The following is a 23,497-nucleotide window of genomic DNA, read 5'->3' as shown; positions in this document are numbered from 1 at the left end:
GCAAATAATTACTGTAGTCTATGGCCAATCTTGTTTTCAAATTAAGATTCCTATGAGGATGCAACTGATACTATGATACTTTGATTATAGACTTATATTCACAAATTTATTCACACACACCAAGAGAAGGCTGCTTCATCTGAAGGATTTACTTGTCAGGCAAAGTGTGAAAAAAGACATGTGGACAGTTTTAAAAGGTTAATTTAAGCTGAGGTTTTGCAGTCTACAAGAAAATACCATCTATCTCTAAATGTCATAGGGAGGAGGTGGAATAAGGTGGGGGTCAACTTTATTGTTGTCTAAGTACTGGCCTTCACTTAAAGTATTGCAAATTCCCTCAATCATAGCTGTATTTTTTAAATATTAGTATATCAAATAAAGCTCACATCTGCCCAGTCCTTTGGTAGATTAAATAATTAAGATCAATATCCCCTACGTATTATTATTTAATGATTCTTGAAGTTTTACCAGTCTTTCCTTATATTTGGCACCTAACATCACGTTCCTGACTTCCTGGGGGGAATGGGAGGGTGGTCACAGAGGGTGGTGGTGGTTATGTATGGGGAAGAACATCTAAAAACTGGTATGAAGGCACTATTTTCACTTAATGTTACAGAGTTATTGAGCCAGAAAAAGACCTAAATGCCTTACCAAATCCATTCACATGTTTTCAGAGATGAATGGGAATCATCCAGGATGGTTGCTATCAGGTTGAGTCTGTGCTGAAAAACAAAATCTTAAAACATCTGGAATTGATTGAAAAATACATACTCAACAGTTCATGTTAATTAACAATGGGTGAAATGGAATTCAAGTTGTTATTTTTATCGAGGTAAATTCTGTTTATATGCTATATCAAAGGAACTACCACGATCTGGTAATGGAATTTTAGAAATAATATGACCTTCCTTTGATGTGAAAATCACTTAAAGATCTGCCAATGTTTACAATGGAACCAACAAAACTATACTGTATAGATTACAGAATTATACAAATGACATTATGTATCCTGACAAACTGATTTATTTTACTAGTTAGTGATTTTACTTACTAGGTTTTATCAGACATTACTTGACAATGTTCTGCGTGTTCAAATCTTATTTCCATTTTAAGATCTCTGCTCTGAAGATATAAAGACTGGCTGTTTTTTTTACAGAGTTCTTTTACATTATTACATGCTGAATAATCTAGAACTAAATATTCTATCTAAAAAGGCTGTATATCTCAGAAAAATCAAATGTCTTTGTATTGTTAAGAATGCAAAAAGAAATGAATAAAATTCTTTTAATCAAATTTGAAAATCTGCAGAATTCAATGGATGCACTAAAACCAAGCCATAGGAAAAAAATAGGAACAATTTAAACAACTATTATTACATTTGTAAAACATTAAGCTGGGCGAGGAAATGTTGCTCCTAGCAATTAGAGATCCAATAAATTCAGATTCAAGTAACAATATGACAAATCTTTTATACTTGAGTATCTGTCCAGAGTTAAGGATAGTTTGTTAAACTACAGATGCTAATCAGCATTTTTAAAGTGTGCACCATCAAAACCACTGAGGCAAATGTTAAAATTACAGATTCTTAGAGTCCGACCTACTGAATCAAAACTTCCGAGGATAGTCTGGGGAATCTGCATTTTTACAATCCAGGTCTTTAATCTCAAAGTTAAGAACCAATGCTCTGGTTTTCTCATTCTTCAAGTTAGTTTTTTGAATATATACTTTTTAAAATGGAAGTACAGCAATCATACAGAAAGTACAATTTTTTTTAAAGTAGGCTCCATGCCCAGCATGGAACCCAATGTGGGGTTGAACTCACAACCCTGAGGATCAGGGCCTGAGCTGCGATCAAGAGCTGAATGCTTAAACAACTGAGCCACCTCAAAAAAGAAAAAAACAAACTTAAGTGAACAAGTCGATGAATTATCACGCAGTTAACCCATCCATGTTAGCCATGACCTAGATATAGATAGTAAATTCCACACGCTTCCGAGAAGCTCCCTCAACCTTCTTCCAACAGGCAACCACTTCTTCTAACACCATATAGTTTTGCCTGTTTTTGAATTTTATATAAACTGAATCTTGTAGAATTTACTGTGTCGGACTCCTTTTGTACAATAGTTCATCTTTTATTGCTTTGAGATATCTGTAATATGCTGGGTAGTAGGGGAGTTTACAGGATTCTAGAAAGAGGTGGCCTCTCCTCAGGCTGGGTAGGAAACAGTCACATGAAAGTAAACCTCGGTAATGAGATTTGCCTGTCCAGTGTAATCTCTGTTCTTGTGTTGTATGGAGGGCACCTACAAGTTTCTTTATTCTCCCAAGGGGAGACTCAGAAACTCAGACGGTAGCTGAGTGGGAAGTTGATGAATGGGAAGCAAAAAGGCTTGCTTTGAGTCTGCTGGCTGGGGCGGGTGGGCAGCCACAGGTTATACTGCACCCTGATCAGAACTGCAGAAATGTCAGAGGTCTCCACATTTGTTAGAACCAAGGTGAGGCCAATTTAGTCAAGAACTACTGGGCTCTGACCAAGCTAGGACAAACCTGATGACCTATTTTACAAGCTGTTGCCTAGTGCATCAGAGGCCAGTAGGATACCCAGAGAAGTGGAAGAACTGAAGACACTGTTTTCCCTGATTATGTTATTTAAACCCCCTCCATACATCTGGATGCCAGATTAAAGAGAAAACAAATGACAGAAACAAGAGCATTTTCAAAAGTTTAAGCATTACCTTACAATGTCATAAATTGTATTTCCTTTTCAACTGGCTGAGACTAAAAGTTATTATTTTCCTGACTTCCCATGGGGTGGGAGCTCAAGTGGAAGGAAATGCAGTTGTCTGTCAGAAAACTCCCACTTCTTTGCACATCTGAACTGTAAAGAGTACATCTGTAACCATATAGTTTCCTTCCATCCTCCTCTTGTCATGCTTTAAGATCAGGCTCAAATGCAGCCTCTGATTATGGTGTTGCAAATCATAGTAAGCTCATCATTTTACAATGTTTCAGTTTTGAAAGTAAGAAATAAAGTGCTTTATTTTATATACTGACAAAAAATGATTCTGCTCCACACTGCTTTTCAACTAAATAGTAATCATGTCTTAACTACTACTCAAACCATATCCAGCTAGCTTCTATCTCCGCTATTACTCCAACTGCCTTCTCAAAGGATCATCATACTCCAATTACCCAACCAAAAGTTTTCTTTGATTTGTACCCTATTTCTCTGTACCATATGACCAGTACAAAACCACTTTCATCTTCATAAAATTTGCACTACCCTGGTGTTCTTCCTGTTATCATTTTGTATCATTTATTTATTTTTTTAAGGTAGGCTCCATGCCCAGCATGATGCCAAAGCGGAACTTGAACTCACGATCCTGAAATCAAGGCCTGAGCTGAGATCAAGAGTCAGATGCTTAACTGACTGAGCCACCCAGCCACTCCTATCTTTTTGCTCATTCTTTAAATGTATTTCCCCAAAGATTTTCTTTTGCTTAGTACCATCTCCCAGGCCCACCTTAATCATTGCTATGCCAGTAATCATTAGCCTACAAGATCTGAGCTCTAGCTTTAACCTCTCCTAGACTTTGGGCTCTATTTCCAAGTACTACTAGACATTTTCACATGGCTGTTGTACCACCAATCGAATTCAGTGCATCTAAAATAAAGCCTTTTCTTCCATAAACCTCTTCTTCATCTTCCCTATCACACTTAATGGCATCTCATCATCTCAGTCATTAAGGATCAAAACTTAGATGTCTTATTAAAGTCAGAGCTGTCTAACTGCAAGGAAAAGAAATGCATTCAAGCCTAAGAAAAGGGATATTTACTGTAAGGATACAACAGGAAAAAAAAAATCACTGGCATCCAGGATGATGACAGTGCTGTGCCACCTCAAGAATGGGGACTCCAAGGCCACACCTCTCTCTCACAGAGAATCAGTGGCTTGGTTCTGTGACCTTACTTCATTCCCTTGCTTCATTCTGTAGACCAGCTTTCTCTACTTATTCATAATTTCTTTTAGACTTTGGCTTGCTTCACTCACTCTGGGCCAGTTCTAAATGATCTTTTCACTTATACATGTTCCAAAACTTAAGTCTCTGAATTTCAGAGCTCAAATTCTTGAGAATCTAACCAGTTTGGTCAGGCCTAAGAATTCTTTCTCCCTAGTAAGATGTTCAGTTAAGCTGCAGATCTAAGTATGGAATCATGTGTTACAAATGTAGGCTGTCTGATCCTCTAATCCCCACCCTTCAGCTTGGGTGTGAGAGACCACAGGTTACCAACCTGGTTATCCAATCCTACTCCTTTAGCACAGGTTAAGGATTGAGAACTATTTCATGTAAGATGTATCAGGCATAGTGCTGGACATGTCTTTGACTCCTACCTCCTCCCTGTTTCATACTTTCTTCGTTTAGCCTGTCTCAGCTAGCTTTGTGCACATTCCTTCCCATCATCCATCTCCTGTTTGTCTATTAGGGAACAACTGGCCCTGTTTCTGTCCATTCAGCTCTTGTTGACTGCTCCGTATTTCCTTCCTTGCCTTCCCCTGAAACACGTGACATTCTGTCTTGTTTTACTGCCATTATGTTCAGGCTTGTCTTTCCTATTTGACTTAAGGGTGGTGTTTACCTTATCTTTGCAGGTTTATGTATCTTGATTTCAAAAATTTTCCAGCATTTGAAATACTGGCTAAACATTTTAATGCAAATACCTGTTCACATCCATGATGTTTACTTTGAAACTAAATACCCTATTTCTGGATGGTTATTAAGTCTACCTGATAATTACCTAATTCTTTAAGCAAATACACCAAATCTCTCTTGAATCAATGGTGGCAGGGGTTGAAGAGAACAAGAGAGTAACCATACCACTGTTTCAAGAAATTAATGCTCCATTAACTAAAACTCCATACTGTTCATAAATAATGAGTAAAAATATAGAATTTACAGAAATTGCGTTAAAATACAATTTCTTTTTACTTGGTGCTATTTCTAGGGAAATTCTAAAGACTTAAAATCTGAGTATAAGATGGAAAGTTATATGAAGGGCTTCATTTTTAAATGCTTCCCCAAAAGACAAGAAACATTTAAGATAGTTCTCAATGTCTGGTTATATTAAAATCACCTGTGGAGCTTTTCCAGCATATATGTCCCAGAGACTGGACGATTCAGTAGGCCTGAGGTGGGGTGGGGTTTGGATAGTGTTATTTTTTTAAATGTTTCTGATATCCATCAAATGTTACAACTATTGTCCTAGTATATTTTAAAAAACAAGAACATGTAGATTGTCTTTATACATGTACATTTCAACTACTCTCATTTGTATAATTTCTGCAGAATTGAAATATACAGAAGTGATAAACTGCTTTTGCAAGAGAACTGATTGAACGTTTTCTTTAAAAATTTTTTTCTAAAATATGTCTATCAAAATCATCCTATGAAATTAAACATAAAACAAATACCATTTAAAAACAGCAAAAAATCATTTATATATAATCTATGGTTTCTTTTTAAAAACTCTAAAATCTAACAATACAGTAGAAATAATCTAATACATACAAAATTATTTTAGAAAATAATCTCAGTAAGATCTTCAACATCCTAAACAGACTTTCAAAAATTTAGTCATATTTAATTAAGAATAGACTTTTCCGAAAACTGCATTTAACAAATATATTTTTAAAAAGACTTAATTAAAATGATAATTATGAGTGTTAGGATGATACCAGATACAACTAAAATATATGCGTATTATAATAAGGAATAGTATAGAATTTTGAGAAGAATGACAAGTTTGCAACCTCAGCCTTCAAGATTTCTTACATGTCACTCTGGAAGAGCATCAAGCCATGTCAATTTAAAATAAAATTATTTTAGCTATCAAGAACAGATACTGTGATGAAGAAAAAGCACAGTAAATCAACCTTAGCCATTCCAATCCAATAATATTAAAAATAATAAATCTGAAGGCTAATCTATGCAAAATGCTAATTACCATCATATTAGTTGCAATTTGGTAACTACTGCTCTCATAAAATTTTGACATCACTGTAGCGGTTTTTGAAGTTTTATTCAATAGATGCTTGGATTAATGAAGATATAAATTAAATATAACCTCTTCATTTCAGCAGACTTCTTAAAGAGGCTGTCTTTTAATTTTCCTTAATTTCTTCACATCCCAATAAACTCCTATTGAATTTAAGCCAGAAGAGATTAGTTGAACATTTTAGGACTTTGTAAATTGTATTTAAACCAGTGTATTAATACACACGCATAATTAGATTTCTTAGATAAATAAATGTGAAGCTTGACATCTATTATATAAAGGCAATAGAGTTCAAAGTCTATTCAGTTAAGTCAGTCCCACTGGTGGCAAATGCTATGGTGAAAATGCTGAGTGTGCTGGGAAATGGTGACAATCTCTACAAGAATTCAGGAGTTTTACTACGTCCTCTCCTAGCTGGTTCCTCTGACTAGGATGCCAGAGAAAATACAATTAAAGAAATCAATACCCAAAAAACCCACTTTAAGTTTATTGTAAGTGTAGTTTAAAGCCAGAAAACATATAAGCCACAGCTAACGCATAGCAGAAATATGAAATAATGTCACCATGGTGTTTATCAGCAGTATAGGAACTGACTCTGTGGAACTGAGAATTTAATGCTGAAAGATTAGGCAGTAAAAAAAATCAATTATGTGGCAAAAGTGGGATGGGGAAGACTGGTAGTAAATATTCAAATGATACTCAATTTTCTACATTCAGCAGGAAGGAAGCAGACTACTGTGAAACTATGACAATAGCCAAATGTTGTGGTTTAATTTTTAAAATTTTAAAACTCAAAACCTATAGAAAACTTAAATATAAAATATTTAATAAACGGGCTTTCTGATTCCTCAAATGTTCATTTACAACTGAAGCTAATTTCTTAACTCTTTACATAATTATGATGTGTCAATTCAGAGGCCAAATGATTTAGAGTATGCATTAAGTTTATATTTAAAAATTTTTTTTAGAACTTAGTATTGTAAAAAGAGTGTAACAGGTATAAGAGAGGCTTATCAAAAATTTTCAAAACTCTGTATATTTTCATCTCCAGTAATCTAGAAACCTATTAAAACATAACTTGAATCAAATTTTGAAATTGTCTTTTAACAAGTTAAAAACATCAATGATCTATTTAAAACTCATATTGCAAATATAGTCTCAGATAACTCAAAAGTACGGACTCTTGCTATTCTCCAGAATATTGAATTCTAAATGAACAAAAATGAATAATATACAGTTTTCTAGCTTTTAAGAAAAACACCTTTTTCAGTAGAAAAGTTACCTCCAATGGAATATATTAAATAGCACAATTCTTATCAGTACCGAAATTCTCTTAAGAAGAAATATGAAAATTTACATTTCCCTCATAGTTTATGTATTGGCCTAAGGGGCTCAGTAACAGCAACACTCTTGGCTGATACTATCATCGATTTTGCTTAAATTTTGAGGGGGACAAAACTAAAAAATCCCACAGGTCAAAACCGACTCATATAAACGGAAAGATTCCATTTCAATAAATGAAAGGCAATTCAAAATGCAAAATAAAAATGAATTAAGGCAGCTCTAAAAGAAAATAAAACTTACTCATCCAAAATAGTGCTACTACAGTATAATTCACTTCTTAACACGTTATGTTTATAATCTAGATATAAAAGCCAAAAATCAAAACAAGCATTGCAGTTACGATGCAGCATTAGGTGTTTACTTCAGTGAATGAAAAATAATGTTCACAACTCAAATGAATGGTAATTTAATATAATATATGCACCTTACCAGAGAGTTTATGTTTACTACCAGAGATGTCTTAGCAATTCCATATTCCTCATAAAGTCAGTATAATTGCTGTAAAAAAATCAACTGTGGTTCTGAATACCCATTCACAGTTGACCTCAACAACGTATCTGATGTAGGAGACTGATTATCTGTGACAGGCAGAAGGATGTGGTGGTCCTCAGTTCCAAGTGGAAGAGATAGTGGTAAAGTCATTTCAGAAGGTTTCACATCCAATGTTTCTGATAAAGGACTTTTTTGTATGGAATCTTGTTCACTCAAGGGATGATCCTCTATACCAGAATCTAGAATTTTATCTGCACCTGAAATAGAAAGGGAAAGTATGCTATCTTTGAAAACAAAACAAAAACCCTTAGATAGACTAAATCTGCTCACTATTCCCAGAACTTGCATTCCATTCTCCACACCTTTTACTCGTGCTGTTTCTCTTGTGCTGATTTACCTGCATTATCTATTCAAATTCAATACAGACCTCAAGCCTAGGTTCAAGCACCAACTTGAACTGAAAATGGACTTAATTATTCTAGAGTAAGCATTTCTATTTTATTGTTCACTTGTCAATTTTTCATGTATCATCTTGTGACATCTCTCTTATTGCTACTGAACATTCTACTTTAGATGCCCTGAATTCTCAACCAGACTATAAATTCCTTAAGGGTAAATGTCAAGTTATGCTTCTCTAATTCCTTCAAAGTACTTAATAATAGTGCTACACTCATAATAAATTTATTCACTGATGTATTAATAAGTAATTCATGCTATTCTCTGAGTTCAAGTTCAGGGGCATGGCACTTTTGTATATTTTCAGAAGTGAGAAATTCTGCTCTATGTAAGGGAGTGATTATCACACTGACTATGATACACTTGTGCCTTCAAAGTTCCCATGAGCTTTACCATGCTCCTGTCACTCCAAGGTATTTACATGATTTCAATCTCCTTGTCTTTATTAGACAAAACTGCATTTTTACTTCTATAAAATTATAATTCTCTCTGTTCTTGCCAAACCACTCTTCAGTTCAACTAGCCAAGAATATAACCTGCACTTCTTGTCCCAATGACTCTCTTTACAATGTTCTCTTTGCCTGGGACAAACCTTCCTTTTCCTATCTCTATCCTTTGAACTCTTTCCTTCCAGTTCCGTAGAATTAAGCCTTTCCAATATTCACCTCAGAAGGATTTAATCTCTTCCTTCACACTTTTGTATCTCCATTATACCTTACATTTTTCTTATAATCACAGTTATTTAGATTTCTGGTCTCCCACACCAGATTGTACACTCTTTGAGGACTAAGACTGTGCCTTGTTCAACTTTATCTTGCAGTTATGTGTATTTTGGAGGTAGAGGCATTTAATGTTTGCTGAACTAACACTGCAGTTTTCAGATGTTCCTGACTTAATCCTTATGATGTTTCAGTAGACTTGTTAACATCTCTGTACTCTGAAGAAGCCTAGGGTTTTGTTTCTAATTGTGACACAGTACAACTTTTTGAAGGATTCATTTTAAGCAACAGATTTAAAATTTTGTAGTCTGGCTTTCCATTTTTATGTACCAATCTGGGACTACTCATTACCCTATTTCCTATTCAATGTTTCTGGATTAGGGTTCATAATGCCTTCTTCACAAAACGAAAGAAAAGAAAAAAGAAAAGAAAAGAAAAGAAAAAAGAAAAGAAAAGAAAAGAAAAGAAAAGAAAAGAAAAGAAGAGAAGAGAAGAGAAGAGAAGAGAAGAGAAGAAAAACTAATAATTCCTAGGTAACTCAGACTAATATGAAGAATAATGATACATATTTTTTAATATTGTTTCATTCTTGAACTTCATAAATCAGCTTTTTAAAAGAGGAAATATTTCAAGTACTGTTTATTAGAAAGTCAATATGGAAAGATATTCTTAGTGACTTATTTACAAGTTATAAAGCTTCCTAATAAATATATATTTAGCTTCCAAAAACATACATCTAATTTCAACTGTTATACTGTGCATCTCAACAATTTAGGAATAGCACCAACAGGAGAACACCAAATTTTTATAAAACACAAACATTTACCGGAATGGACTTTTGTTTTGTGCTTCTTTAAATTTTTAATATCTGTGTAAGAATTTCCACACAATTCGCAGATAAATGGCCTTTCTCCTGAAAAGCAAGTTAAAAAGTTTAAACTCAATATTTTAGAAGCTAAGACAAAAATATCAATGTCTATGAACACAATGCAGACATTTACTATACTGTTTAAATTTAGTTTCAAAGGACCTTTTTAATCACTTGGTTATAATATAGTGAAATGAAACTATACACATTAGACACTTCTTTATACAAAGCATCTCCAATTTCTGGGAAAGTTGAGCATTTTCATTAACAGAAATTTAACTTACTCTTTTATTTCTATTAGATATTTAGTAAGTGTCAGTTATATGCCAGACCCTAAGAGGAACAGGGTAAGGGGGAAAAAATGTGTAATTACAGTTTCTGCTTTCTGGTAGCTTACAAATTAGAAAAATAGGGACAATAAAATGCTACAAAATTATAATTCCTTTGAAATAAAAGCTGTTCAATGCTTTATAAACTAAGGAGCATGAGAACATAGACTATTAAATATCTACCAGGTGCTCATACTATTCTAAATAGGAATTATAAGGAATAATTTTAAAAATGAAAATAGTACATTTTCAAAATGGCATTTTCCTTCGTTTTAATTTATTTGTTCCATATTTCTTTCATACTACACAATACTATTACACAATACTAATATTGTAAATATTAGTATTTACATGGCAATACTAAAATTCTGGAAATATGCTTACTGAACTGAACATTACTTGATGAGAATAATCTGATATTATCTTGGTATTATCTATATTATCTATTCCTTTTCATTTCTTGATACACTTGTGTAACTGAATCCAAACCATTTAAGAACTATTATTATCTATTAGAAAATCTATACAATTCTAGACCAAATTTAATTAATACTACTCCAAGTAACTAAAAAAAACCAAAGCAAATAAAAACTTGATATTTATACATTAAAATATTGCGACAGGTAGAGTAAGACTAGATACCACATAGTCCATAATGGTTTAAAGTCAAGGCTTACATAAAAAGAAATTAGAGAGAACAAAAAATAATACGTTCTCCCTAAACACAGACCTGTATGGGATCGAAAGTGTTTGTTGAGCTCTCCTGAGGAAATAAAACTTTTCCCACAAATACCACATATGTATGGTTTTTCACCTAGATGGAAAATAAAAGATAGCGAAGTGGTGTACTATACCAATATAATATTTATCAATTACAATAATCTAAAGTAACCTGTTCTAAAATTTATGTAAATTAAAACCTCTTTATATATTGTATTTTAGAGGTATCTTCAGTGTGATCTGACTTAGATGAATATTAATTATTTTACACTGTTCATGTAACCTGATCCCTTTCATAGAATAAAACTTTATTTCTGCAAATATCCTCCAGTAGACTAGAGTTGGGCAAGAAGTTCAATTTTTATATGATTACAAACAAGATTAAAAATTCATCAATCCATTACTTTAATTCTTCCTATCTTAACCATATTATTAAGAGAAATATTATTATTTTGGAAAGACCTATTTTAAAAAGTACCCTATCAAACTGAAAGTCTTTGAGTATAATTTGCTTCAAAACTGATACTCTGCATTCAAAGTATCCGTTAAATTTACCAATCTTAGAATGTCTGCGTAGGACAAGTCCTAAGAAGTCATAAAAATCAATGTTCCACCTAAACCCACCCCCCCACCCTGTGATTTCACTCTTGTTTTATTCAAGAGAAGTGAAACAAGAGGCTAAGGATTTTTTCTAAGGTCATAAAATATGTCTCAACTCAAGTTTATATATTGTCAAAATTATCTGATTCTACTATACATAGAAGATAGATAAAAAATTCTACCCACTATTATTATCTAGAAAATGTCTGCTTTTAAACCTAATATTTATGTGAAAACCACAAACACAAGAAGTTTCAACAAGCACAAACACAACAGATATACAACACAAAGTCTGTAATCTATTTTCTTTAAGGGTTCAATTTCCCTTTTTCTTTCTTTTATTTACAACTTTCCTTATTTTAAACATCTCTGTCAAAATCTTACCTGTATGTTTTCGAGAATGAGTGATAAGAGAACTAGAGACAGCAAAAGCCTTCCCACAAGTATCACACACATAAGGCTTTTCTCCAGTATGCCTACGAACATGATAGGTCAATGTGCTGGCTTGAGCAAATCTCTGTCCACACCTATCACAGACATATGGCTTCTCTCCACTATGCTTCCTATTCATAAATAAATATAAAGTACATGCTGGTAAGTAGAACAATTTGGGTCCAACCTATATAATAAGCATTTTTCATACAATTTTCACACAGTATTTTACTTCATCTTAACAGTCCAAAAACGTGTATTTAAAATCAACAGTTTCAATGTATACTGTCAAAAATAAATGTTTTGGTTATTATCTGTTCTAAGATCAGTTAAAAACATTTTACCATCATCTTTATATGGTTGTCAAGTGTGCCCCTAATACCACAGGCAATTATTTTCACTTGTCCATTCACTCACTCTTCAAAATTCTTTCCTTAAACCTCCAGCACTTCCTCACCCATCCTCATCCTTAGTGGATGGCCTTGCTTCCTGTTTTACTGAGAAAAATTTAAGCAATCAGAAGAAAATTTCCACCATCCAAACTCTCTGCCTATGGCCATCTGCATCTATGTATTTGCTGTCCTTCTGGTTAACTCTAACATGAGGGTGACAGTTCATCTAAATCCAACTACTACCATTTGCATAATTAAGATAGTATCCCCCTTGCTTAATGATATCATTCCTGTAATTTCCTCCACCATTCAGTTTTCCCATCTCATTGTACTGCAGCATACAAATATATTAATGTCTTCAATATTTAAAAAGACCCTAGACCTCTTGCTCCTCCATTTCTCTGCTCCCCTTTATCAAAAATTTGAATCTCCAAGTGTTCTACTTTCATTTCTTCTTTACCAATCTCTTCTCTACTAGCTTCTGCTAACATTGCTTGTCAAGAGCACTGCTGACCTCTCACTCTACTAAATCCAATAGTTAATTCTCAATCGTCACCTCCCTATCATCAGAATTTGACATAGCTGATTGCTCCTTTCTGGAATAATTTCCTTCTCTTGGATTCCAGGGCAGTCTAGGTTTTCCTCCGATACTGGCTGCTCCTTCCTAGTCACCTCTGAGTGCCTCATGATTCAGTCCTTTGATCTCTTTTCTATCCACATTCATTCTCTGGGTGACCTCATTCAGTGTTATAGCCTTAAATACTATCTATATGCTGAAGACTCCCACATTTCTATCTTCAGCTCAAACCAGTCCTCTGAACTATAGACTTACATAACCAATGTACAACTCCATTCAGATGTCTAAGAGTCACCACAAGTTTACTATGTTCAGATGTCTACTCTGAATGCCTGTACTCTCTCTTCAACTGCTCTACCCACAAATCTCCATTTCAGTTAATAGTAATTTCATCTTCTCAGGTGCAGGCTGTAAGCCTCAGAATCATCTTTGATCCCACTCTTCTTTGCTTCTTTCATACCCTACATCCAATCTGCAGCAAATTTTGTTGTTCTACCTTTAAAAATATGTCCAGAATCTGACAACTTCTTATCTCTACCACTGTTACCACTTTGGCCTAAATCATTACCACTCTCACTTGAGTTTTACCTATAGCTTCCTAACTGGTAGCTTTGCTTCTACTCTTACAATCTTACACTTTTTCCTCTAATACAGCAGCCAGAGTCATCCCCTTAAAATGCAAGCAAGATCACATCACCTACTTCCCAATCGCGAGAGTAAAAGCTTTAGGCCTATAAAACCTTATGCCATCTATAAGTCTTATCGCCATTCTGATCTCATTTCTCTCCCTTATCATCCCTCTCTAGTCACCATGGCTTCCTTCTGGTTCCTCGACCATTCTAAGAAAATTTAATGATGGAGCCACAATTAGAACTCTACTATCCTGAGTGCTAATAAAGTAGTCTATTCAAAAGACTGTGGTGGACAACAGACTCAAAGATCAAACAACTTATTTTTTTGTTTTTTACCTTGCATGAATCTTGAGATTGCTAGAAGTTGCAAATTGTAAATTGCATACATCACATTTATAGGGTTTTTCCTCACCATGATGCATACGACTATGGAAGACCAGCTGGCATTTCTGAGCAAATCCTTTATCACACAATTCACATTTGTATGGCTTCTCACCTAAAAGAACAAGCAAATACAATTTATATTTAAAAGGAGATCTTGTTTTAGTTGCTTGAGCCACATAAGCTTTCAAGAGTTTATCAACAGTACTATTCTCAGTATTCAAAAATGTTAACTGCTAGAAATAAAGAGGCAAATAGGATTTTCTCCAGATTGTCTACTGAAAACAATGGTAGAATTAAATCAGAGTTTCTCAACTCATAATAGTGAAAGGTGATCAATGAGAGAAATACATACTGCATCTTAAAAAGTAAAATCTAAGTGTACCAACAAAGGTAAATGTAGAGGCTGAGGAATGAAAGTATGTGTAATTCTAAAGAAACACATTCAGAAGTTGACAAATTCTGGGCAGCAGGAGGTGAGATGTGTTGACAAAGTCTGAGAGTTGTCCTGAGTTGTAACTAGTTTTTTCAGTTCTCTTAATCTTTGTCTCTGTTAAATACTTAGCAAGCTAGAATCAAGCTTATGTTTAACTATGAGGGAAAATGGTAGAAAGACCTCATACATTAGGACCCCAGGGTTATCAGCAGCAATAAAACAAACAGCCATTAAATACTTGGTCACCATTACAAAGAAATTTTCAATACTCTAACATGCTAAATACTTTGTGAATGCAAGTATATACCAAATGTTGGTCACAAAGTCAACACTGCATATTAATTTATTCTGTACAAAAATATTGTTTCAGCCACAGCATATAAACAAGTGTATCTCCCACAAACCAGTCTTACCTGTATGAGTTCTTACATGTGTTTTCAGCTGGTTACACTGGGTAAATGCCTTTCCACACAAGTGGCAGACATAAGGTTTAACTCCTTTATGTATTCTCATGTGCCTTCTCAAACTGCTGGCTTCCGAAAACACTTTCCCACATGTGTTGCACATTGGCTTGGCCTTGGAATACCTCTGATCCAGCTCTTCCCCAGAGCTCTCCAGCTCATAAGAATTCTTGACACTGGCTATGTTGGACATAGAGTGTTCTTTCAGAGCACAGTTTGGCTGTGATTTTCCACGTTTCCGTTTCACTGTAACAGTTTGCACAATATCTTGTGCTGGAAAAGTGTTTTCCACGACTGATGTCAACTCGAGTTCTGAATTATCATTTCTTTGTGCAACTTGTTCTATTACAGGTGTGGATAATTTATTTGCATCTAAAAATAACTCAACAGATGCATTCTCTAAAATGTCACTGGGATATTGCACTGTTTTATTCTGTCCTGTTTTCTGGGAGCTGAAGGCCTTCTTCTTCTTTTTATTTTGAGAAGACTTCTTTGCTAAAGTCCCTTGTTTAGGATTTGCCTGAACTAAATCTGTAGACACTTCTGATTTTTCCCGACTGTTATAATCCCGTAGAGTAAGGAGACAAGTCTGTTGATTCAATTCAATGTTTCCAGTAATACTAGATATCTCTGTAGAAGAGGGATTAGCAATAAAAGCAAAATCTTCCATCTTTATTTTACACTTAGTGACCACCTCTTCCACTTTGAGATAGTCAGCGGCCTGATGAATTTCTTTAACATTCCAACTGTAAGGAAACAAGGCTAAATGACAATATTCTGAGCAAAGAAAAACTTTGTGAAACAGAGCTGTACATATATTTCAATGTCTTTTCACACAAAACCTAATGAAGCAGAATGATGAAAAACACATAACTAAAAGAACAGATTTACAAAAATGCATTTACTCATTCAGAAGTACTCATTCAGAATATGTGTAGGCAAAAATCTCCGTTTTGCAGAACTTGAATAGTTACATACTACATATGTACTACTAGGGGAAAATAAAATGTTAAAATTACTGCATGTCTTAAAAAACACTTGAAACACAAAAGTAGCTGTTGGCAACTTGCTGACTTCTCTCATTCATCCTGAGACCTATTCAGATAGCAAGCACCTTTCCTGGACTGGCAACAGCAAGTTGCTCTGCTCCCGTGAGGGACTTTAACTGTGCTTCTCAAACTTTCCCACACACGTGAGTCACTCAGATGTCTTGTTAAATGTAGATTCAGATTCTGTGGTAAGGCCTGTGGTGGGACCAAAGTGTCAGCATTTCTAACACACTTGCTGGTGATGCCAATGCTGCTGCTTTGTTGATTATACTTGGAAAGAACAAGGATTTAGAATACACTAATCTCTAAAAACTGTCCAATGTGTGTGTGAGAGAGAGAGAGAGAGAGACTCAACCCTCAGTAGTTGGAGTCTGTCATTATTAGAATTACATAGAAAGACTTCAGTTCACACTGTTCAATGTTCCAGTCAAAATTTACTGGTCATCTACTGTGTGTGGTACACTAAGAGGGATATTAAGAAATATCAAATAGTCCCTGCCCCCCAGAAGTTTACAACGTAGTGAAAAATTGATTACTCTAGCACTGGCTCTGGCATTACTAGGTGAATTAATCAGGGTAAGTCAGTACCTCTGGGCACTTTGATTTTTCTTAGCTATAAAATCTGAGAGTTGAGTTGGTATTAATACAAAAATAGGACCCTTTTAGTTATCTGAGGATGGATATACATGCACACAAACATACCCTTCAAGTAACCTTCCTACTTGCCATTTCCCCCAAATAATATTAAACTCTTCAGGAAGAAACTTTTCTTTTTACCCTCCTTCATTATATATATGAGCCAGAAAATGGTTTTAATCATGGCTGATAATATGTAGTGCTATTAGAACATCTTTTTTTATTAAAAAAAAAAAGTAAAATTTGAAATGAAATAAAAAATTAACTAGTGTCATGAACCACTTAGGTCTTTGAATGTATACTCCAGTATCTATAGATCTCTATCCATTTTCTCATCATCTAATGAAAGCTTCTTTACTTCAAGTGCCACCTGTATGTTTCCTCTTTTTTAATTTAACATTACACTGGCTTTTAAAAAACTGCCTTTCTTTCTATACACAATCATTATAGATTAAATAGGTTTATAGGCCAGTTTGAAAACCTAATCACAAGTACACAAATATAGGGAATATTTTATTCTCTGGGAAAATATACCTGAAGTTCCTAAACATATTATAAAAAAACTTTTGGAATATTATCTATTTGCAAATGGAGTCTTTCCTCTAGATGAAAAAACATTACTTAAAGATTTATTTTCTTATGTCCTCCAGCTATAATTTTGGAATATATAATGAATGACCTTTGAAACTAATTCTCTATTTGCAAAGATATAGCACAAATGCTACAAATATAAACACAATCTTGTTCATCTCTTATACCAAATATTTTTTTGCCATGTATACAGTAGCATCATCACTTCCCAAAAATGTTATTATTCCTTAGGCATTTTAATTAATTTTGTTACATAGTCTATTCTTAAATTACAATAAATGAGAGATACCACTAGAATGAAGCCAAACTGATCACTTATTATACTTAGGCCTCAAATCATAATTACACTTAGTGCTCCATAAAATGAAGCATCAAACACATAACAAAGTCTGGTAGCCTTTAAGAACAAAAGAAACTAGCACTGAGTAGCACATTAAGTGTTCAGTACTGATACAGTATTTTGTACAAATTATTCATCTATTTCGTAGACAGCCTATAACCACAGTTACAGTTAAAAGCACCAATCAGTATTTGTTTACATCAACAAATAATCTGATGTTTACAAGCATGAAGTTACAGTGCTTGAAACTTGTTTCATCTTTGAACAGTCCCTGAAAGTCATTTCATTACATATTGCTAGGTATATGGGTAAATACTTTACATGAATAGTTCATTTAATCCTCTGGACATGTCTATGCAATCTATAGTAATCCCAATTTATATACAAAGGAAGGCTCAGAGGTCCAAAGAAAGTAACTTGTACAAGATCACTATGTGTTAGAACTAACAGGTGACCAAGGAAATCTGGCCTGTGAATCCACTTAATTCTCTATTATTTTGTTTTTTTCACCAAGCTTAATCACTAAGTTGTACAAACTTTCTACTTTTTTGTTTTTGTTTTCTAAAACTTCCTACTTTTGATGTAAGCCTTTTCATATTTGTGACTGGGCTCAAACCACTAGCTCCCAGTAAAGATATGTACCAAAAAAGATTGAGCAAAAATTTGTCTCTTTCACATTGGTTCTTTGCATGAAGGTTCAAAGTAAGCTGCTCTTCAGTGTGTTCAGATCAATTCAAAATTGTTCTGGAAAAGCTAATAGAGAAAGGGAAACCACTAAATTGAAGACCAACCAAAATTTATTAGTTTTACAGTTGTTTCATATTATATATTCTAAATATTTAGATAAGAGGCACCTGTGGAGTCAACTGTTCAGTAAATTTAAATAATTTGTCATGTAGGTTAACCTAGAACACTTGTCTGTTCCTTTAATCAACTCATACAGAACTGACTCAAAGATTTCATTACACCAAAATTTAAAACTAATTCCAGAGTGTATGTTTCCTTTTCAAAAGGATTAAGGAGCATCCTGTTTCTAGCTTTTTAAAGTACAGTTCCACAATAAGCTGCCGTGTAAAACGGAGAGAGGGATTCTGCTTAACGTCTATGTGTGTATACAGAGATTATCTGGAGAAGGATGAAAGCATATTTATCAAAATGTTAAACGTGATTATCAGAGGGTGGCAGAATTTCAGAGGTTTGTTTCCTTTTGGTTTCTCTACTAAGTTTTCTCCAAAATTTGTGGAGTTAGAGAAAGGAGAGTAGAAAAGAGAAAATAGAGGAAACTAATGTTCACAGGGAAGAGGGCCTTCAAGGAAATCCTGCATCTTCACAGCAGCACCATTGTAGTTGTCACCATCTCGTGTTTACAGATGGGGAAACTGAGGCCCTCAGGGGTTGCATCTTGCTCAGAAACACAGTGACTGACAAGCTACATCTAACTCCAACACTCGTCATCTTTTTCCATCAGAATATGATCCAGTCATGTTCACATTCCCATAAGAGGTAGAGGAGAGCCAGGGATATTATCCCCTCTTCTCCCCTCCACAACGCCTAAATGCACTAGGTTCAGACTCATGATCTAGCTCGTCCACACAGCGCCTGCAGTATCAGATTCCTGTTAGTGACAGTGGCAGCAATAGGCGTTTTAGAGACCGCATTTTAGCTCCTTGGATCTGAGTTAAGCATCAGTGCTGGCAGCTCTACAGAGATTACAGGAGTCACTGCCCTTTACACTGCAAGGAAATTATTTTTCTGAATAAAGATCAGCAAGCAGTCCTGCACGTTGCTATCTAAGGTCAGACATGAGAGTTCTATTAAGCGAACACAGAGGACCACCCTTCTTTCTTCACCTGTGCTTTTTGTGTTTAAGAAATGTCCATCCCAAATCAGTAATACTTTTTTTTAAGATCTTATTTGAGAGAGAGAGAGAGAGAGAGAGTGAGTGCACGAGCGAGAGCATGTGAGAGAGCGCGAGCATGAGCAGGGGGAGGAGAAAAGGGAGAAGGAGAGGGAGAGGGAAAAGCAGACTGCCGGAGGAGCAGGGAGCCTGATGCAGGGCTCCATCCCAGGACCCTGCGATCCCCACCTGAGCCAAAGGCAGCCTCTTAACCCACTGAGCCACCCAGGCGCCCCAATACTGACTTCTTTATGAGAAACAACAACAGCATGCGCACATCCATGGATGAAGACTCCGAGGGAAGGGACTGAATGGGGAAAAATACAGATACAGTTAAGTTCCACAGACTGCTGACTAGCTTTTGTAAGTGAACATAAAAATGTGTACTTTACCTGTCAAGATTTAAAGTTCCTGTGTATATAAACTCCAACAGTTTCTGAAATCCATCAGCCTTCACCTGACTCTGATCAAGGAAGACATTGTTCTCAGAAGTGCTTCTGTAGATCGCACCGAAATACTCACTGAACGAGGCCAGCACATTCCTGTGGGCTTTAAACTGGAATTCCCCAATCACTACGGTGCAGTCGCAAAGAAAACCCGCTTCCCGTTGTTTGTTCAGTCTCTCTAAAAGGTGCTCACAGTGATGCGAATACTGCATTTTGATACCAGAATGGAATTTTACCCCTTGTTCTAAAAGACAAAAAAGAACGAGGAAGTCAGTAACCCTAAGTTTTCATCAAACGTCTCACCCAAGCAACGGGTAAGGGGACAAGGGCCGTGGGACAGAATACGGACAAAAATACAGCCAGTCCTGGTTTATCAAAGACAACAGTTAGGAGGAAGGCCTAAGGCTAAGCTCCTGTCTATCTGTTACATCTTGGCCAACGAACACAGCGCTTCGGGCACATCGATAAATGGCGATGAACGAAAAACTGCACCAGCTGCGGGGGGGGGGGGGGGGGGGAGAACCGCAAAATTACACGCTTTTGCAGCAGATGGACCTTCAGACTTTCAAGCTCAGGGCGCATGCGCGAGCTGGCAAAAAAAAAAAAAATCGAACTAAGAAATGACTCCTTTGAACAGATGGTGGGGGGAAAAAAAAAAAAAAAAAAACAACAACACGGTATGAGTTCTTTAAAATTGCTCTCAAGTCACCGCAACCTGTTAGTCTCCGCGGTGCACACAGCTGCTCCAGAAGGCGAGGCGGGGGCCCGGGGGGCGGAGACGCGCAGAGCCCGGAGTTGTCAGGGCTCCGCCGGCCGCCCCGAGGAGGCCGCGCCCTCCCGCTCCCGCTCCTCCACCCGGGGCCGCACCGGGCAGGGACAACCGGAGCCGGGCTCTCCCGCCTTGGGCCGCACTGCCCCTCGCCCAGCTGCCGCCACCTCCAGCTCCCACGGCAGAGGCTGCGGCCAAGGCCGGCGCCGGGCTGCCTCGCCCAGGCTTCCCACGGTAGTACCTCCGCCCCGCCCTGAATTCGAACCCCAAGAAATCTGCCCCCACAAAGACCCAGCGTCTGGAGAGAGCGGGACTGGCAAGCTGGGGGACGGGAGCGGGGGGGTGTGTGTGAAACAAGAACTCACCTAGAGCCATCCGAAGGGGGACAGTTTCTTCACGCTCTGTCCGCCATCTTGGAAGGACGTCACCGCGCCCCGCCCCGCCTCTTCCTTCTTCCTTCTAACGGCGACCTCATATCCGGCCCGGGCGTCCCGTGGAAACGCCGGAGGCTCTGGGACGTCGGAGGTCCGAGTCCGGCGAGCACAGACCAGAATGGCCCACAGAGGTTCCACTTCCCAGCATACCGGGGTCTTCCCCACCCCCCACACCGGCGAAACCGCGAACGCCACGGATAGGGGGACTTAGGGGCCCATTCACAGCGCCCCGCTTGTCTTCCTCATGCAGACATCGCGGCGGGCCGACAGTCAGCATCTCGCCGGTGGCCCGCTCGCAGTCTGGGCAGAGGTCCGGCAGCGCCGCGCCGGGGGCCTGTTTCCAGGAGCCAGGTTGCGCACTGCATGCTGGGGCTTGTAGTTTCTCCCGTCATCCTCCCCGTCACTCCGGCCCCCGCGGGTGCAAACAGCTGCTTTGTGCACCGCGGCTCCCGGCCGGCGGAGGTTTCTCGAGCTGGGAGGATCACCCCTTGTCAGCTTACGTACCCGAAAGGCTCTAGGGACCCCCCTGGGTTTTGTTTGCCTCGGCCGACTGTAGCTGAGTTTCCGGGATATCCTCACCTGGCGTTACAAGATGCAGCACAGCGGAGCAAACCTGTAGGGAGCACTGGGCACGCGCATCATCGCAGGAAGGTGGGCTCTACACCGGAAAAGGTTTTGCGTCTGGACCCGAAAAATCTTAATACGGTGATTTACATCGAATCCAGATTTTGTACAGCGGAGGGAAAGGATGCCAGTGACTCTGCGTGACCTACAAAAAAGGCGCAGAAACAGTCGGATACACCCTATTAAGGTGTTAGGGTGAGCTTCTCGCTGGTCCTGGAGGACACCCTAAATCTAAAAAAAAAAAAATTTTTTCATTTTTTGTGTTAAAATTTGTGTCAGGACCGTCGGATGTTTACTCATGACTTTATTCGAAAGGACGGTCCCCACTGGAATTTACTTCCTTGTTTCTTCTGAGATTTTTTCCCCCCAACGCCATCCTGTTGGCTCTTGGCCTTCTCTCTGGTCCGTGGGAATCATATTTGTGAATAAAGCCACGACCGTTATGTTTATAAGGAAATAAAGGTTGAGGCTGGTTCTAGATTGCATCCTTCCGATTCCACTTTTACATTTTGTCAGAACCCCCTCTTCGGCAGTTTATTCAGAAATGAGTCCCTACTAGGCGCTAAGCAGCTAAGCACGACACTAAGTATGTGTAAAATAAGGGCAAAACATGGTTTTCCTGGCGTTTAGGGGAATTTGCAACCTTTTTTTTTTTTCTTTAATTTCACCAATTTATTTCCCTTGCCAACCCTCAGTGTGCCAAAGATGCTAAGGGGATAAAAACATAGGCTTAACTAAGATACCTATTAAAAAAAAAAAAAAAGTGGGTTCCTGCAGCATTGAGACGGTTAAGTAAAAGTGAGTGGCCGACATTTTTAAACTTAGGAATTTATTGTTTAATCCACAAGCTTTATATAGCTTTAGTTAAAAAAAAAAAAAAACAGTGAAAACAAGACACTATTTCAAAGTCTGGGCCCTAAAAAAACAAACAACAACAACAAAAAAATCTGGGCCCTTCCAGCCTTCCAAATAGGAGAGCTCTGAAAGTTGTATGTACCAATTGGAAGAACAAGACAAAATTATGAATGGAGCCATGACATTTCATAAAACAAACTTTTATATAACTGAAGGATCCTTCCCGGGACGAGTGAATTGCCTTTACAAAAAACAGTAACAACAACCACAAAAAACACAGTTGTCTTTACAAGAAAAAAAAAAAAAAAAAACAGAATAGAATGAATTCCAGTGTTCCAAATCAACTTGTTACACATCAATATAAACCCACAGTGTCCTGGCAAACCACATATGCTTTCATTTTCCATCTCGTCCTAGGGCTGGAATCCTGATTCATTTCAGCAGAGACTCCACAGGCAACAGAAAAGTTGGTGGCATTAAAAGATTCATTTATACTTTGTGGTAGTTCAGCAGTCGGCCTTATTTCTGGGCAAGTCTGCCAACCATACAAGGCTGGAAGCATCATAACTTGAATGGGTGCTAAGACGGGAATTTGCAATCTGAAGGAGAAACCTAAGGGACCACTAAATCACCTGTAACAACACAAAGAGTGCTGGGCAGGCAACTAGGGCTAACATTTTTACAGCATGTTTGAGCTCATCTTCTAGGCTGGAAGTCGCCTTCTTTTTCAGGAGGAGGTCGCGGTTGAATTTTTACCTTTGAAGCATTTCCACGTGGAAATCCGTCCCTACAGACATTTGCTGAGTAACATAACCAAGGTGAAAGTTCAAGTTCCCACTGTTGCGCAAGTTGCTGTATTTAGACCGTCATTTTAAAAACTAGAACCATTAGTGGAAGTCTCACGGCCCTGTTTGAAAGAATTTGAGTTTTGAAGGAGGAAGAAACAGAAAACACAAAAACTTT

General features: G+C 37.1%; 1 protein-coding gene across 7 annotated transcripts in view; it reads right to left on the bottom strand.

Annotated features, from left to right (window-relative positions):
- The window catches only part of MYNN (myoneurin), a 33,659-nt gene extending 11,739 nt beyond the window's left edge, over window positions 1-21,920 (bottom strand). For 3 of the 7 annotated variants that reach the window (XR_012022048.1, XR_012022049.1, XR_012022050.1), the window contains exons 1-9: window positions 20,987-21,920; window positions 19,799-20,096; window positions 14,846-15,639; window positions 13,952-14,111; window positions 11,967-12,145; window positions 10,993-11,076; window positions 9,892-9,978; window positions 7,828-8,147; window positions 652-722 (exon numbers count right to left, since the gene is read on the bottom strand). Coding sequence is in view for 3 of the 7 variants with exons in the window: in XM_072808011.1 (XP_072664112.1) it covers window positions 7,885-8,147; window positions 9,892-9,978; window positions 10,993-11,076; window positions 11,967-12,145; window positions 13,952-14,111; window positions 14,846-15,639; window positions 19,799-20,096; window positions 20,987-20,996 (1,875 nt within the window). In the remaining 4 variants the exon portion in view is untranslated. Of the gene's footprint in view, window positions 1-651; window positions 723-1,051; window positions 6,198-7,734; window positions 8,148-9,891; window positions 9,979-10,992; window positions 11,077-11,966; window positions 12,146-13,951; window positions 14,112-14,845; window positions 15,640-19,651; window positions 19,714-19,798; window positions 20,097-20,986 lie in introns of those variants that run through there. The other 4 variants (XR_012022047.1, XM_072808013.1, XM_072808011.1 and 1 more) reach the window with 4 other exon arrangements.
- Window positions 21,921-23,497: the final 1,577 nt, after the last annotated feature.

This window comes from Canis lupus, chromosome 31 (genome assembly GCF_048164855.1).
Source record: "Canis lupus baileyi chromosome 31, mCanLup2.hap1, whole genome shotgun sequence".
Classification (NCBI taxonomy): Eukaryota; Metazoa; Chordata; class Mammalia; order Carnivora; family Canidae; genus Canis; species Canis lupus.
The sequence above is the reverse complement of the archived record's forward strand: the minus strand, read 5'-3'. Positions and strand labels throughout refer to the sequence as shown.